The sequence below is a fragment of the Lactuca serriola genome, chromosome 8, assembly GCF_051521515.1.
Source record: "Lactuca serriola cultivar US96UC23 chromosome 8, Lser_US96UC23_V15, whole genome shotgun sequence".
Lineage (NCBI taxonomy): Eukaryota > Viridiplantae > Streptophyta > Magnoliopsida > Asterales > Asteraceae > Lactuca > Lactuca serriola.
This window is the reverse complement of record NC_136415.1, coordinates 70453658-70472304: the sequence shown is the minus strand read 5'-3', so window position 1 is coordinate 70472304 and position 18647 is coordinate 70453658. Positions and strand designations below refer to the sequence as shown.

The window sequence follows — 18647 nt, the reverse complement described above, 5'->3', positions numbered from 1 at the left end:
TCTTAGACGAAAAATGGAACATGTGATGGAGAAACTGGATAAGGCGAAAAAGAAGAAAAACACATTAATTCGTAAGAGCAAAGTAGAATTTCTCAACAGAGCAACATCTAAACGAGATGAGCGGATCAATAAGGGATCACGTCATAACATGTTAATATTGTGGGAATTTTCCAAGGCTTGTAAAAGGGACAACTCACATGCTTACAAGTTTCTCAAAGGGAGGCATAAGAAACTACACAAGATAGTTCAACAAAGTCAGGAACAATATTATGCTGCAAGAAAATGCAACCACGAATGTCATTGTCAACTACGAAAACAATATATGAAGCAACAACTACAACAACTAAGAAAAAACCAAGCATGTGGAAGAGAAAAAGTTCTCAAGGAAGAAGTCAAAATGCGACAGATCAAGAATGATAAACAAATAGCGGAATTATTCACCAAAGGGCTGAGTAAAGGAAAAAATGAAGGTTTTAGATGTCAGCTCAACATGATACGGAGAATGGGGGCTAGTGCTGAGGGGGAGTGTTGAAGGTCATCACTAGCCCCAATAGAATCATGTTATTGTCTAGAAGAAGTTAGCATGTTCTAGAATGATCTGGAAGATTCTAGAACATTATGGAATACTATGGAGAAGTCTAGAAGATGCCAGAAGATTCTAGAATACTCTAGAACGAGATGGAAGACCCTGGAAGGCTATGGAACATTCTAGAACACTATGGAAGGCACAAGAATGTCTATACTTATCTAGGACATTATAGAACATTCTAGAAACATATAAAAGCTTGTAATTGATATAGAATATGGTAGATAGTTCTAGAATAGTCATGAATTTATGTAGATCTAGAAACTTCCTATAAGGAGGTGGAAACACCTATAAATAGGTGTGGAGCTCATTTGCTCCAAATCAATCCCAACATCCAAACCATCCAAGAAAGCCTCAAAGAAAGCAAAGTGTATTGTAGTCTCACAAAGTGTAAGATCTTCTTAAGCGTCTTAATAAAAGTCTTGTTGCTTCCCATATAAAAGAGTCGTGTTCAACAATACTCCCATCTAGAAATTTCATATGTATTTTCTCTAATAGACATCATTGGAAATTTCTTGGAAACTCACTTCTCTTTATATAAAGCTCATTTCATTGAGGTGCTTAAACCAAACACATTCTATCCCAACATATCCACGTATCAATGGCATCTTCATCATCATCATCATCATCTCAGCCATGGGAGTACCATGTTTTCCTTAGTTTTAGAGGAGAAGATACTGTCAGAATCTTGTGGGTCATCTATATAAAGCTCTCGTACAAAAAGGGATCCACACTTACAAGGACGACGAAACACTTCCTCGTGGCGAATCAATCAGTCCAACCCTTATGAAGGCTATCGAAGGATCACAGCTTGCTGTCATCGTATTCTCTAAAAATTATGCAGATTCATCATGGTGTTTAGATGAACTTGCACATATTATGGAATGCAAGGAAAGGAGAGGCCAAATTGTTATGCCTATATTTTATGATGTGGATCCGTCTTATTTGCGAGATCCAAAAGAAAAATATGGAGAAGCATTTGCCAAACGTAAGTTCAAGTACAAGAAAAAAGTTAAATCTTGGGGACAAGCAGTTGTAGAGGACCCTGTTTGGGGATTGCTCTCTGCAACACAACACCAGAAACGGAAATACCAAGAAGCCTTCGCCAAACATGAGTTAGTAAACAAGATCACGATTGATCCATGGAGAAAAGCAATTGTGGATGCAAGTAACATATCTGGATGGTCTATTGCCAACAGGTGAATATCTTCTTTAATTTGTTTTTTCTCTTTTATGATTTTAAATATGTGTCTGCTGCAACACATTTATGCTTATACCTTTAGAATGATAAAGCAAATTATTGATGATTAAATGAATGTTTATAGAGAATAACTATATAACGATGCAAACAGTTGTACTTGTGCTAACAATAATCCAATAACAAGTATTTTGTAGAATTCAAAATTGAAGTGTTAAACTTTTTTTTGTATTTTTACTTCATATTTTGGTTTCACCTATATTTTAATTTTTATTTTGCTTTTACTTCATATATAAGCTCAAACTAAGTTTTATGATGGATTTCATTCAATTGTAATATTAAGTTCATACTTACCATCTCACTTCTACTTCTAACGACAAGCATGCCGGTGATTTTAGTGTCACATGGCATTTTGTGTAATTGTAAGTTTGGAACTGGCATGTGAGCTAAGGAGCTTATCGTTTGTACTCTACATTATATGTTTGGTGAATGTGGAGTGCATGCATATATAAGATCGAATTGTAAGTTGGTACGACAGAAAGACGGGGGTCAAGGGGGTTGTGCCCCTTTACAGGTCCTAGGCCGGCAGAGCCTCTAGCGGGGTCTAAGGAGCAGATCCCCTGGCGGTAGTCCATTGATTATGCCATTAAATTCGTGATTCTCCAAACTAATATAGAAGACGGAAACCCTAATCTATCTAGTATAAATACGGCTCCTTAATTGAGCCGTGACATACCCTTCTCATCTTTTCTTCTTCTACTCGAATAAGAACCTTCTAGTGATTTGACTTGTGTTTATGTTCCTAGATACACACGCGTCCTTTTGGATTATCCTAGGCTGGATTTCCTGTAACCCAGACGTTACAGGCATAGGGTGGAAATATCAGTTCGGAAAATGAACTTACACGATCCAAGAGAAATTCGGGTCTCCACCGTCACCCTACTCAAATATCCTCCAACAAAGCCCACTATCTTTCACATTTTCCTATTTAAATATATTTGGTCTTTCTCATGAAACTTTTTATGATACTAACTTTACAAGTTCTATTTGATGTGAAATGTAATTAAGAAATACTTAGGACTCCTTTCCCTTATTTCATGGAACATGGAAGATTGGATAAGATCTCATTTTGTCTGTGTCAGCATGCGTTACTTATTCTTCTATATCCAATGTGCAGGGATGAGTCGAAGGCCATTGAAGAAATTGTTGAGACAATTTCACAAAGGTTACATCCAACATCAGTTGAGGATGACAACCTGATTGGAATGAAGACTCGCATGCAAGATTTGATATCAAAGTTGCAGATTGGGTTTGGTGGTAAGAGAATGATTGGAATATGGGGGGTTGGTGGTGGTGGCAAGACTACTCTTGCCTCTTCTATTTATGATGATATCTCTAGAACGTTTGATGGTTGCTGCTTTCTAAAAAATGTCCAGGAGGAATCAAGTAAAAAGAATGGTCTGGAAAACTTGCAACAAAAAATTCTTTGTGGAATTTTGAAACTGAAGCAAGTGGAGTTAGGGAGAGTTGAAGAAGGAAGAGGCATGATAAGGGATAGGTTACAACATAAAAAGGTGTTGATTGTCCTTGATGATGTCAACAAGCTTGAGCAGCTTGAAGAGTTAGCTGGATCACGTGATTGGTTCGGTGAAGGAAGCCGGATATTAATAACAACTAGAGATGAGCATGTATTAACCGGACACAAAGTAGATGTAATACACAATATTAGCTTGTTAAATACTGATGAGGCTACGAAGCTCTTTTCCAAGCATGCACCCCGGGGTCACATACATATAGAAGATTATGAGCAGCTTTCAAAAGATGTTGTTTCATATGCTGGTGGGCTCCCATTAGCACTTAGAGTTCTCGGTCGTTTTCTATGTGATAAAGAGATGAATGAGTGGAGGAGTGCCTTGGCTAGATTGAAAGAAATTCCAGATGCTAATATTTTGGAAAAGCTAAAAATCAGCTTTGATGGACTTACGCCCCTGGAGAAAGAGTTGTTCCTAGACATCGCATGTTTCTTTAGAGGGCGGATTAAAGATGAAGGGGTAATGATGAAACTTGATGCTTGTGGTTATCACCCTGTTATAGGCATAAAGGTGTTGGTACAAAAGGCTCTCTTAACTATTTCTGAGAATGGAACATTTGATATGCATGATTTGGTACAAGAGTTGGCACACTATATTGTTAGAGGGAAACACCCTAAGAACCCTGAAAAGCATAGCAGAGTTTGGAAGGAGGAAGATGTTGCAAAAATATGTGATATGGATGGAACAACGGTAATGGTTAAGCTAGATTTTCAAGATATTTATTTATAAAAAAGAAAAATTGAACTCAATCCTGATCGACACCATTTTGTTCTGTTCTCCTAGAACCTTGACAAGATTAAAGCTATGTATTCTACGAATAACAAAGCACAACGAGTTCTTGAGGTTGCTGCAAACATGAACAAACTGAGGTGGATTAATTTGGAAAACCATACACGATCGGGTGAGACAGCACTTCCAAATAATTTTCCACGGAGGGAGCTTTGTTGTCTAACATTGCTTGGCCTCGATGCAAAACAGCTTTGGGAGGGCTACAAGGTAATTATTATTGTTTAATAGATGAAAACAAAGTAAACATGTTTAAAGCTGAAACTAATCTGTTTAAGTAAGCTTGTTAATTTTTTGATTTTATGGTTTTATTATTTCCTTCTATTAGAATTTAAAACTTAATGATCAATGATTACTTTTGATGATAAATTCTATATCCTCCTGTAATGATACATTTTATAAAAACAAGTGTTTTAAGGCCATTCTTATATAAACATGCATCACTTGCTTTATCATTTAAGTCTCAAGATATCGATTTTGTTGCAAAATATTGTTATCATAAAAAAATTGATTGCTTTCCTGAAGTCAATTTTTCTTTTTCAATGACCATCAATTTTTTTAAACATTCGTGGTTTTATAGAGATTTTTATTAAACCAATCATGTTTACAAACATTATAAAAGATAACATGCATGGTTGGTCATATTTTTTTGGCAAACTTCTGACTATGTCCACTTGTGTATGCAGTATCTACCAAATTTGAGGATGATCAGTCTTAAATACTTGAGCAACCTAATCAAGACACCTGATTTGGAGGGGCTTCCGAACCTTGAAATATTCAGTGTTATTGGATCTCATCATTTAGAAGAGATTCATCCATCATTTGGACGTTTGGAAAAGCTTGTTTATGTAATGATAGAACGTTGTTTCAGTTTTAAGATGCTTCCAGCCATTACTGGGTCGAAGAAACTCAAGACACTTGTTCTCTCAAGGTGCAAAATAGTTTATAATCTTTCGAAGATCCAACAAAATATGAAGAATTTAGTAACTGAAAACATGAACCACATACGGCTATGGTTTTCTAGCGGATGCTTAAAAAAGCTGGATCTCAGCTGGTGCAATTTGGCAGATGGACACATGATCAGATCTGGTGCTGCTGGTGTTTGGGAGTTACCCAACTTGCAAGAACTCCATCTAGGAGGAAATAGATTTGTACGATTGAATTTTAGTCTATTGCGACTTCCTCAGCTCAAATGGCTCAATGTGTCACACTGCATAGACCTTGTAGAATTGTCGGAGCTGCCATCAAGTATAGCTGTTGTTATAACGGATCAGTGTTGGTCACTTGAAAGCTTTGGAGATATTTCAAACTGTAAATGGCTGTGGAAAGTCTCACTTTGGGGGGATAACAAACTTGGTCCACTTGGTGGTGACATATTGCTAAACTCCATGCTCCAGGTTTGGCTTTTCATTTTCCTTTTTTATAAAAAGAATAAAGGTGAATCATTATCGAATGTGTTTGTGTTATGGCAGGGAAACGCCAAATATTACTTTATTAATTTCAGACTTAATTGCATGGACATTTGGAGGGGGCCATCTGTACTTTGGGTCAAGTGGGTGAAGACTTATAATATGCTGCTTCCACATGATTGGTACAATCACTTTTCTGGGATTTTGATGTTCTTCCAAAACAAGAGATTTAATGGGAACCCTCACATAACCATCAAGCTGGGTGTACACGGCATTTTTCAATCTGAGTCTAATGAAACACTTGAGGCACATTCTGAAGAGACGACATATGTAGGATATGTTTCCTTTAGTTCATTAAGCAGGAACATCACATGCTTGAAATCAACATACAATTTCATTTCGTTTTCCTCAGAAGATGGGTCTTTGTATGGAGATAAGTGTAGGTTTAGGGTTGTACTCATTCCTAAAGATGATCCGATGCAAACAACAAAAGTCACAATAGATTCCTCAGAATTTTGGGATAAGAAAGACATTTATGGAAAGACATTTACCATAGAACATGATTCAAACTCCTCTAATAAGATTTTATGGAGACCTCTGATTTGGTAGATATATTCCCAGAGGTCCTTTGACTACCTACCGGTTTTCCTCTCTAAATGATCTTTTTGCGTCACCATTATTGATCTGTGGTACAATTTTTTTTCCATGAATTGGGTACTGTCAACCGAAGTTTATGCTGAGAAATATACTCAAGAGTCAAGAGTCACTTTAGTCTCAAATTCTTCGTTTTTATTTATCGATCATGAATGTTGTTTTTCTTAAATTAGATCAAGAATGATATGGTAAAATGTTTGTTTCTCATATGATACATCTGAACCATGGGCGAGTTGTCATATGGAACTTAGATCCGAAATGCAAATTTGGTAATATGAAAATGTATGTATCTAGCATGCATACATGTCATATGTATATATGCATGTATATTTTTATATCCTATTCCTGGTAATTCGTAAATATATATTTGTTGTGCATAATATGTAGGCAAATTGTTTGGTCGAAATAGAATATATGCCATATGCATATGTTTGTAAGTAATTTGGAAATGGAATGCAAAATAGTATATAATGTTATATATCTATAAACTAGGTGAATACTCGCGTGTTGCGCAGAAACACCTATATAGTTGAAGTCTTTACAAATATATGTTTTTTTAAATATAGCAATAATGTTGTTGTTAAATTTGATATAATAATTCTTATACTAAATTTAAATTGATATAATATATTGATTATTTTGAATTATATGATAATATATACATCTATTATAACTTTAGAATCTCAATCGTTTGAATGGCTTCTATCCGCGAGTTACACATGAATAAAATTAAATATAATGTACGGTTTAATGTTATTTATAGTTGTTGTTATTGTTAATTAATTTTTTTAAATTTATTTGCTTAATGTTTTAATTCTATCATTATAATTATTTAAAACATCAAACATTGTTTTTTGATTTTAAAGGTAACAATATAATTATTTATATAGAGTTATTTTTACGTATTGTTATTATAAGTTATTTTAAGCTATTTATTTGAAAACTTTTAACGATTATAAGAATATCTTTCTAATTATTTTAGTTAAATTGAGATTACAATTTAGTTTTTGCATTTATCACTTTTAACTATTTACAAAATATTCATTGGTTTTTAAAGTGGAACTGAAATTTATATTTAAGTTTACATTGTAATATTATATTTTAAATTAACAATTTAAGTATTTTGTCCAAACTGTTCAAAAGTTGTAACTTTAAACTGACAATGGTTCACATACAACAACATATTAAATCTAATTAATTAAGTATAATATGTTAAAATTTAAAGACATAATTTTATAAGTAGAAGTAAAGTTATTATTTTAAAATTGAAATTTAGTATATTTATGATTACACTTTAAGTTTGATATTTATTTAACCTTATTAACCAACTTATAATCATTATTAGAAAAACACTATAATTAATCACTTTTAACTATTTACAAAATATTCCTTGGGTTGATTAAGTTAAACTAAAATTTATATTTGAGTTGACCATGTAATGTTATATTCAAATTAATAATTTAACTATTTTATACAAATTGTTCCAAAATTGTATCTTTAAAATGATAATGGTTTACATCCAACAATATATTAAAACTAATAAATTAAGTATAATATGTTAAAAGTTAAAAAAAATCAGTTAATAAATAGAAGAAAAAATATTATTTTAATATTGAAATTTAGTTTATATATGATTACACTTTAGGTTTGATATTTATTTAACCTTATCAACCAACTTATAATTATTATTAGAAAGAAATTGAAAAGTCATGGGAGTTTCAAATGAATAAAGTGAAAGAAAAAATATATGGGAGTTTCAAATGAATGTGGTAAAAAGAAAAATATTTCCTTTATAATATAGTATGATTTGGTCAACTGGAATGCAAAAAAAAAATAGTTATTGGTCTGAGTTAAATAAAAAAGTTAAGGACCAAACATGCATATTATCCAACATAATAGGGACCATTCATGTACTTCACTCATATTTGTAATATTTTTTTATTTAGAGTAAACAAGCAAGAACACGTATACGTAGATGGTAGATACCCAGTTCATTACATCTGTAATCCACACAAAAGAAAACACATGAGTCCAGACACTAATCTAAAAAAAAATTCGAAGTGGTCCAATAGGAATCAACTCCTGTTCATCTGGTACTTCTCAATTAGTATATATATAAATGACATGTTTAATCTCCAAAATCCACTTCTAAGCATCCATATTCCGGTTTCCTCCAAATTTTATGCAATTTCTATTTTTGTTTTATTATGTTTTAATAACCAATTTTTTTCATTACTTTATTAATTTCCTGCATTTATTGAGGAGCATACTTAAACTTAAAGGATTTTATTGTCAATTTTAGTTTTATAAAATTTGGTAATTCCTGCAAATTTAGCTCCTTATTATATAAAAGCAATTTGTCTTTCAATAACATCTTGGAATCAATAATTATTATCTTTTTGCATGATTGTTTGTTCTTGTTTTCGTTTTGCATCAAGCCATCAAATGCAATAAATAAATAAATAATAATAAGAAGCCCATGATAGCTTGTGCGTGTTTTTTTTCATAAACAATTAAGTCGCATATGATTTACAACTGGTAAATCTAAGGTTACTGACTATTTAAAATTAAAGAGTAAAAATTGATCTATTCAGTTACAATTTTCATGATTTTAGAATAGAAAGTTATGTAAATATGGACATAATAGTTTGTAATACTCTTATTTGTCATTGAAGTTAGATAATAAATTTTGGGGGTATAAAAATATAAGTATAATTTTTTTGTCAAATTAACAAAAATGATTAAATATAATTCTAAGAAATGTTATTAAGTTTTTACATTTTGGAGGTTAGAATGTAAAAGGGTTAATATCATAAAAGCCCTAAATTTTTAACCCGTAATTGGAAAAAGCCCTAATATTTTTTTTATTATTGTTATGGCCACAATTTTTTCAAAGAATTATTACTCTAACCCACTTAACGAGTTTTATGGTTAACTTGGTTAAATTTTTTGCAAAATCAGTCCTAAAAGTTCATATTTGGTCCCTGAGGTTTGGAAAAAATTACACCACATGATTTTTTAACTTTATTTTTCGTTTTTTGTATATTTTATCTATTTTCGTTTTTTTATAAATATATATATTTTTTTTATTTTCTTTTTTTGTATATACTTTATTTATTTTCATTTTTTAACTTTATTTTTCATCAATTTGATTTTTTTTACCTTTTATACCTTTTGTTTTCTATTTTATAGTGTATATATAGAGTATATTAGAGTTTTTTTTTTGGTTTTTTTTCATATTTCTTTTCGTATTATATTTTAATTTTTTCATCTTTTTAATTTTTTCTTATTTGTTTTCCAATTAAGAAAAAAATATAATCCTTGAGAAGTTTATCTTCATGTGCACTCCATGCACCTTTCTTCAATCCTAAACCATTACTACTGTTTTGTGTCATTTCTTTTGTGCTAATTATGCGAATGTTATTCGTAAATATATATATATATATATATATATATATATATATATATATATATATATATATATATATATATATATATATACATGAAGTTCAAGTTCTGGTGAATATTTTTCTATTTACGCCTTAATAACGTACAAAACTCCATGCATAAAACCTAATACACCACCTCTTTAATGATTAAATTGGAAAACAAATAAGAAAAAAATATAAAGATGAAAAAATTAAAATATAATACGAAAAGAAATATGAAAAAAAAACTAAAAAAAACTCTAATATACTCTATATATACACTATAAAATAGAAAACAAAAGGTATAAAAGGTAAAAAAATCAAATTGATGAAAAATAAAGTTAAAAAATGAAAATAAATAAAGTATATACAAAAAAGAAAATAAAAAATGTATATATATTTATAAAAAAAAAAAAAAGCAAAAATAGATAAAGTATACAAAAAACGAAAAATAAAGTTAAAAAATCATGTGGTGTAATTTTTTCCAAACCTCAGGGACCAAATATGAACTTTTAGGACTGATTTTGCAAAAAATTTAACCAAGTTAACCATAAAACTCGTTAAGTGGGCTAGAGTAATAATTCTGTGAAAAAGTTGTGGCCATAGCAATAATAAAAAAAATATTAGAGCTTTTTCCAATTACAGATTAAAAATTTAGGGCTTTTATGATATTAACCCAACTTAAAATATAGAAATATAGAAGTGCGGTGGCTAATGTTGAAACGCCGATACCTGAGGAAATATATAAACGATTTATAAATTACTTCCTCGTTATCTTCGCACCCTGGTTGACACTTGGCAGATAGAGAGAAAGAGGAAAGTACCCATCTACGCATATCGATCCAAGTTGAAAGTACGGAATTGAAGTATAATCTTGCAAAGTAACTTGATCGCAAAATGGACTCTGCTTAAGTTGGGTGCTGCTGGAAATTTGAGGTATGTTCCTGAAAATGATAAATTGATATAGTATAAGTTATCAATAATTAAAATTGAAGTATTAATGAAGATTTATACAAGTTATTGACTAAATTCTATCATTAAGTTAAGAGAATTAATGTCGATATGGAATTTCAGAAACGTATTTTGACCTAATTTAGTCAAAGTTGTGAAGTTTTTGAATTATTATAGTTAATACGTTGTTGTGTGTGTTATAAACGAATGTAATTAGAGGGAAATGAGTCTAATGATGTGCATATGTGATGTGGATACAAGAAGAAAATCGAACAGGGTAATGAGTCCGGGTAGTGATTGGAACTCGTTTGGTGTAAACAGAGGCCCACCTAAAACATAATTATCACCTATAGCATTGACACAAGATAGATTATTATTAACATATGATGAATGGTATGGGGTTCTAACTTGAATCTTTATGCATCATTAGTTGAGAATAATGATGGTGTGACGAGTTGTATAAAGCTATGTGATAAATTTCATTATGGATGTGGTTAGGGAAAGTGTTTATCAAAGGTGCTGGATTATGGTGGTGGCATAACCACATAAATAGCTGATGAGTCATACAGTTGAAGGGCATAAAAAAGAGGAATTATTATACATTATGTGGGTTCTGTCAATGAAAATCCGAGATAGTGTTAATATGTGAATGCTGAGAGTAATTTCAAGTATGTGGATAGTTGATTAATGTTTACATATGTTATTCATACATATATAAATTATATATGGTGCACAAATTTGGCACTATGAATGCTACATGCATTTAGAAGCATGATTGTGCCTATTCATCAACGCTTGTATATAATAGAATTGACCATGGAGGTATTGTTAATGAAATACCATGGAGTAGCATTAATTAAACTAAGTACCATGGAGGTATAATCAAATGAAATACCATGGAGGTATTGTTATATACTATATAGGTATTGTCAATAAAAATGCCATAAAGGTAAGAAAAATGAAATACAATGGATGTAAAGTTATTGAAATACCATGTGGATTATATCTATATACCATGGAAGTATTGTTAGAGAAATACCATAGAGGTAATGTGACTGAAATACTATGGAGGTAGTCATCGTAATAAATATGGAGGCCCTATATGTTGTGAACTATGGAAATTATATATATGCATATAACATATGGAGGTCGTGGCTATAATTTGACTGTTTTGATGAGTATGATACATATTCCCATGGAGACGCTATGTAATTAAATTTATCTTGGAAGTTACAACTATATCTTTAATAACTACATGGGATCCATTTACTAGTTATAAAATGCATGTATTTATAAATGTCATGGAGATTTTACTATTACTTTTTTTACAAATTTTGTACATTTATGTTTACGATGGAGGTTATGCTTTCATGTTTGTCATTCAGGCTACACATTCTTATTTCCCATTGAGGATATGCATCTTCATTGCTATAAAAAAAAAAAGTTTTGGCCAACTATCTTAAAAATCCCCATGTGCTAGTCTTAAATGATACATGTGTCTGTTAATGTAATGATAAGTGTTAGTGTAACACAATTGAGGATTGAAATGAGAAGTCTAATAAGTTGAGTAATGCCTAAGAGTTGGCATGTTGCTATTTGATAACTTGTTTATATACTTGTTATGATATGTGTATACCTTGTAGGATTTGAACTGTTGATGTGACTGTATTATGAGTTAAGTATGATTAATTGGGCTTGAGATTATAATATGATTGTTTGTCAACATTTTGTGACAACTAACCATGATGAACCTAGTAATTGAGAATGGTGGTAAAGAGTCTTAGACGATGTATCCATAGGGTTGATGAGAAAGTTAAAGTCTCATATTATTGAGGGAATGATAGTTAAATCCGTTTGTGCAATGGGAATCCGTATCCCTGGTATGTAAGAAGTTATGAACATCCATATTATAGGTAATAACAAGATCTTAATAAATTCTTTATGCTTGTAAGTGTATTACGAGGGAGAGGCTGTTTTTGTGTGGGACAAGTCTAAGTGATGGAACATAAGGAGTTGAATGTTTGATGTAAGGAATCCAAGTTATAGATATTTTAATAATTGTAATATTCTTAGGGGGCTTTCAGTGTGTGCGATTGTTTTTGTACATAATACGATTGTAAAGTTGTAAAATATAGTGCTTAGTGAAGAAATCTTGAAGGGTAAATCTGTTCTCTCTTGTGGAGAGAGAGAGGGGAGGGAGAGATAGATACTTCAATTATGAGTTCTGACAAGGTTTTTCTACATGATAACAGGTTGTAACGGAGACTCACATCTCCCTATATATTTTATTTCATTAGGGTGCTCAAACCACATATATTCTATCTCAACAAATCAACATGTCGATGGCATCTTCTTCATCTTCTCCTTCTGATGTGACCTTTTCTTCTGAGGTGTGGAAGTACCATGTTTTTCTTAGTTTTAGAGGAGAAGATACTCATAAGACGTTTGTGGATCATCTCTTGTACAACAAGGGATCTTTACTTACAAAGACGATGAAACACTTCCTCGGGGCGAATCAATTGGTCCATCTCTTGTGACGGCTATCGAAGAATCATAGATAGCCATCATTATATTTTCTAAAAACTACGCAAATTCGTCATGGTGCTTAGATGAACTTGTACATATCATTAAATGCAAGGATACATGAGGACAAATCGTGACACCCATATTTTGTTACGTTGATCCTTGATGAGGAATTGAAACAGAACAAACAACAATATATGATTGATAGAGAAAACTGGAATTGAAATTGATGATTGAATGAAACAAGATAGAGAACACAATCTCCTGATGGGATGATTGCCCAGGGATGAATCCCTCTCTCAAAGGCCTAGCCAATGAGCCAATCTCACTCTAGAGACTAACACCGATCTAAGATATTTTCTTGCTGTCTAACAATGCAATCCTACCCTCTATTTATTAGCAGACCTCTAACAAACTCTATTTAGGAATTACCCTTTTACCCCTTTAAGTATTTAACTATCTAATTCCTATCAATCCTTCTGAAGTTCGAAAACAAAAGGGGAAATATGGAGAAGCATTTGCCAAACATGAGTTGGAGAAGAACACCAAGGTTGAATCTTGGAGAAAAGCACTTGTGGATGCAAGTAACCTTTCTGGATGGGAAACCGAGTATGTTGCCAACGGGTAATTTTCTTCTTTGTTTTTTCACCTTTTATGCGTAAGATATGTGCTCTACTACAAGACATTTACACTTTTTATGTTTAAGATATGATGCTAAACTAAATTCATGATGATAAAATACATGCTCTTAGAGAACACTAGTCATGTAAAATGATGAAATTAGTTATACTTGTGCTATGCAATCATCTAATAACAATGTCTATATTTTAGGCTATTATAGGCTTTAACTAGATCACTTGACAAAACCCGGATAATAATCACTACTGCTGAAGATTAACGTATTCTAAGAACTCACATGGTAGAATTCTCTTGGGTAGAAGTTTATGATAAGGCTATTTGTCAATGTGAGCGTGTGTTAATGATCTGATAGGCCCAACGATACATTTGTCTACAGCAAGAGGACAAACATGCCCAAATCCAATCCAATTCATTAAGTGCTTGTCCTGGTGGTCTTTTTATCCGTTATCAAAAGTTGTTATTGCTTTTTATTTTGTTATGCTCTCCCCACGATTGTGGTAGTGGAATGGAAGATTCTTCCAGGGGAGGGTAGTGTCAGTACTTTGTCTTTTGTTCCAGGCTTCTTATATAAGTCCTGATGTTTCCTTGTTTTGGTCAGGTTGAAATTAATGAAAAGTTCTTTATGAACTCGGGAGAGCATTTTGTTCCAGGCTTCTTATATAAGTCCTGATGTTTCCTTGTTTTGGTCAGGTTGAAATTAATGAAAAGTTCTTTATGAACTCGGGAGAGCACCCACCTCTATAATTGTGGGAACCTATCCTTTTCTAATTTCTGTGTGATTTCTAGTATATTGCAAGTATAAGCTATCATTTGGTATCAGAGCACCAAACCAATTCCATGGGAGGAGCGTCCAAGGAAGCAGCAGCCGTGAAGAAGGTGGAGGAACAGGTGGGGTTGATGCAAGTTCAGCTCTAATCACATGGGACTGAAATCCAAGGGATGAGAGCCAGGATTGACGATATCCTCCAAGGCCAAAGCCGGACAAACCAGAGACAAGATGAGATGCAAACAGCCTTGGTCAAGGTCTTGGAGAAACTGGATGTCATGGCCGGAGCAACAGGAGGAAGAAACCAACTCCCTCACAATCCATCAGGCCATTCTACACCCACTGGTCCAACGATGAACAAAAACAAGGGGCCGGCAAGCTCAGTAATCATCGGTTCAGGCCCAGGCGGTTCGAACCAAGGCGGAGGGGGAGCACCGAGCGGACCCGGAGGAAACGGCATTGTTTTTGGCTCTCTCTACCAAACCAGCAACAACACAGGGGGTGGAAGATACGAGTTCCAACACAGGAAGATTGACATGCCACAATTTGATGGAACGGATCCGGACGGGTGGATCCTTCAAGCGGAGCGTTACTTCGCTATTTACCAATTGTTGGATGAAGAAAAGATAACGGCGGCGGTCCTGAGCTTGAGCGGGGATGCTCTAGCCTTGTTCCGATGGACCAATCAGCGGGCGGTCATGAACTCGTGGGAGGAAATGAAGGAAGTCTTCCTGAAAAGGTTTCGTCCCATCCATGGGGGAGACTTATACGAATAATGGGCAGCTTTGAGGCAAACAGGAACGGCTGAAGAATACGTTAGAAGGTTCATCGAGTTGTCAGCACCATTGGAAGGGGTAACGGAACGCGTCGCTATGGGGAATTTCATTGATGGGCTTCAAGACCAGATCAAGACAGAGCTCAGATTATGGACCCCAGACAACTTGGGTCGCGTCATCGATTTAGCCCAACAGATCGAAGAGAGGAACAGGTCGCTGTTTGCTAGCGGATTCGGGTCTATCGGCAATCCGGGTAACCCCAAAAAGGTTAGTGGGATAAACTCGACTCATTCCATTTCTTTCTCACAACCCGATCGACCAATGGGGAAACCACGACTGCAACGCTCCCTCACCGAAGCTCAGATACAAGATAAGAGAAGTCGAGGGGTTTGTTTCCGTTGTGACGAACGCTGGTTCAAGGGGCATGTGTGTAAGTCTCAGGTGAATGTCATCCTCGTAGATGAAGAAGAGCCACCCGTCGAAGACCCTCAGGAAGAAACCGACCCTGCTACCTTGGTATCTACAGAGGTTCGACCAGAAATCGAGGTGTCACTCAACTCAGTAGCTGGGTTGTCATCTCCAGAAACAATGAAGGTCCGGGGAGCCATTGGGACCCAACCAGTGGTAACCCTAATCGATCCAGGGGCCACCCACAACTTCATTGCAACTCATTTGGTCGCTTCTCTGGGTATTCCTATTGATGAGACTGAACCCTACGGGGTGAGGATGGAGACAGGAGACAGTGAGCGTGGAACTGGGGTCTGCAAGGGAGTAGTTTTGCATCTCAAGGAATTAGACATTACAGAAGACTTCCTTCCATTAAGGTTAGGCAGCTCCGATGTGATATTGGGAATGCAATGGCTTGAAACTCTGGGCGTGACTAAAACCAATTGGAAGGAACAAACCATGGAGTTCGAGGTGAATGGGAGGACAGCCCGGATCGAAGGGGACAAATCGCTCGGAAAATCCTTGATTTCCTTGAAGGCCTTGGCAAGAACCTTGAGCAAAGATCCAAATGGTTACTTAATCGAGCTCAGCAACACCGAATACCAGGTATCACCAGACCCTGTGCCCTTATTCCTTCAAGACATCTTAAGCCAATTCGAATGTCTGTTCCAAGAACCCACCGGATTACCACCACCACGAGCCATGGAACACAAAATCATAACCAAGGAGGGTACTACCCCGGTTAGTGTCTGCCCCTACCGGTACACCCATTATCAGAAGGGGGAAATAGAAAGAATGATCAAAGAGATGCTCCAAGCCAAGGTGATACAGCCCAATAACAGCCCTTACTCCAGTCCCATGATTTTGGTTAAAAAGAAAGATGGCTCATGGCGATTCTGCATAGATTATCGAGCACTGAATAGAGTTACGGTGCCCAATAAGTTTCCCATCCCTGTAATTGACGAACTGTTGGACGAGTTACATGGTTCAACCGTCTTCACCAAATTGGACCTTAAGTCCGGTTACCATCAAATAAGGGTTCGGCTAGAAGACGTCCCAAAAATGGCCTTCCGGACACACGATGGGCATTACGAATTCCGGGTAATGTCGTTCGGCCTTACAAATGCCCCAGCAACATTTCAAGCCTTGATGAACGACATATTCCGACCCTTCCTCCGGAAATTTATTTTGGTATTCTTCGATGACATTTTAATCTACAGTCCCGATGAGAAGCTACATCGCATCCATGTCACAACAGCCTTGGAGAAATTGAAAGAGCACCAGTTGTTTGTCAATTACAAGAAGTGCGAGTTTGGGAAACGACGGTTATCCTATTTGGGGCATGAAGTGTCGGCTGAAGGGGTGTCGGCGGAAGCTAACAAGATTCAGGCAATGCAGAATTGGCCTACCCCAACCAATAGTAGAGGATTACGAGGGTTCTTGGGGCTCACCGGTTATTACAGAAAATTCGTCAAAGGATATGCTCATATCGCTAAGCCTCTTACTGAGCAGCTGAAAAAAGACAAATTCGGATGGAACCCTGATGCTGAAGAGGCCTTCCGCCTCCTTAAAAAGGCCATGACCACCGTTCCAGTACTGGCAATGTCCGACTTCGATAAAACCTTCGTGGTGGAAATTGATGCTTCAGGGTATGGACTGGGGGAGGTCTTGATGCAAGATCAACGCCCAGTCGCTTACTACAGCTCCACTTTGGGAGCAAAAGCCCAGTTGAAATCGATATACGAAAAGGAACTCATGGCAATCGTGATGGCGGTCCTCAAATGGCGACCTTACCTGCTGGGGCGAAAATTCATTGTTCGTACGGATCAATTAAGTCTCAAGTTTATTTTAGAACAACGGGTAGTCGGAAGTGGATATCAAAGATGGATCTCCAAACTTATGGGGTTCGACTTCGAAATCCAATACCGCCCGGAGCTAGCAATCGAGTGGCTGACGCCCTCTCCCGCAAGGAAAATTCAGTCGATTGCAACAACATCAACACGGGAGTTTGGATTTTTTGGGATCAACTGAAAGCAGAATTATCACGAGAGGAGTTCATACAGAAGATCAAGGCAGATTTGGAAAGTGGGACAAACAGTCACAAAGGGTTCATCATCTTTCAAGGAAACCTGTTGTATAAAGGAAGGTTAGTCATCCCACCCAACTCAACCTTCCTGACCCAAATAATGGTCGTCTTTCATGATTCCCCAATTGGAGGTCACCTAGGTGAGAAGAAAACATATTTGAGAGCAGCTGCTGAAGTGTACCGGCCTGGCATGCGTTCTTCCATCATAGAATGTGAGAAACTGTCAAATTTGTCAAACCCATAAATCTCTCAACACGTCCCCAGCAGGTCTTCTCCAGCCTATTCCCATACCCACCCAAACATGGGAAGAAATAACAATGGAATTCATCGAAGGCCTGCCCAAGTCTGGAAATTGGGATACAATATGGGTAGTAGTGGACATGCTTACAAAATATGCCCACTTCATCCCACTGAAACATCCCTTCACAGCAACTAAGGTCGCAGAGATGTTCATCAAGGAAATTGTAAGACTACATGGGTTTCCCTCATCCATAATTAGCGACAGGGACAGGATCTTCGTCAGTCAATTTTAGAAGGAATTGTTCCGATTGCACGGTGTGCAATTGAAACGGAGCACCACCTACCACCCCCAAACGGATGGGCAATCGGAGGTGGTGAACCGCAGCTTGGAGACTTACTTACGTTGTTTCTGTTCAGGCAAGCCTAAATGTTGGTCAAGATGGTTAGCCTGGGCGGAATTATGCTACAACACCTCTCATCACTCAGCCACCGCTTGCACTCCCTTCAAGGCCCTGTATGGTCGAGACCCTCCTCTCCTCATTCGTTATGAAGGGCAACAAACCAAC

General features: G+C 35.5%; 1 protein-coding gene across 2 annotated transcripts; it reads left to right on the top strand.

Annotated features, from left to right (window-relative positions):
• Positions 1-1090: 1090 nt before the first annotated feature.
• LOC145066430 (TMV resistance protein N-like) lies at positions 1091-6698 on the top strand. Of its 2 annotated transcripts, XM_079013676.1 has the most exons (5): positions 1093-1785; positions 2962-4066; positions 4160-4372; positions 4849-5559; positions 5635-6696. In XM_079013676.1, exons 1-5 carry the CDS (start codon positions 1373-1375, stop codon positions 6178-6180), a joined length of 2988 nt encoding a protein of 995 aa, XP_078869802.1. In that variant the 5' UTR covers positions 1093-1372; the 3' UTR covers positions 6181-6696. The 2 variants fall into 2 exon arrangements, with proteins under 2 accessions (XP_078869801.1, XP_078869802.1); XM_079013675.1 differs by having other exon boundaries at positions 1091-1785; positions 4849-6698.
• The last annotated feature ends 11949 nt before the right edge of the window (positions 6699-18647 follow it).

Excerpts from the sequence above, each read along its gene's own strand:
- LOC145066430 (XM_079013675.1), top strand. The coding sequence starts at position 1,373 with ATGAAGGCTATCGAAGGATCACAGCTTGCTGTCATCGTATTCTCTAAA. Across the intron at positions 1,786-2,961 it reads GGATGGTCTATTGCCAACAG|GGATGAGTCGAAGGCCATTG; the intron begins GTGAATATCTTC and ends TCCAATGTGCAG. Across the intron at positions 4,373-4,848 it reads AGCTTTGGGAGGGCTACAAG|TATCTACCAAATTTGAGGAT; the intron begins GTAATTATTATT and ends TTGTGTATGCAG.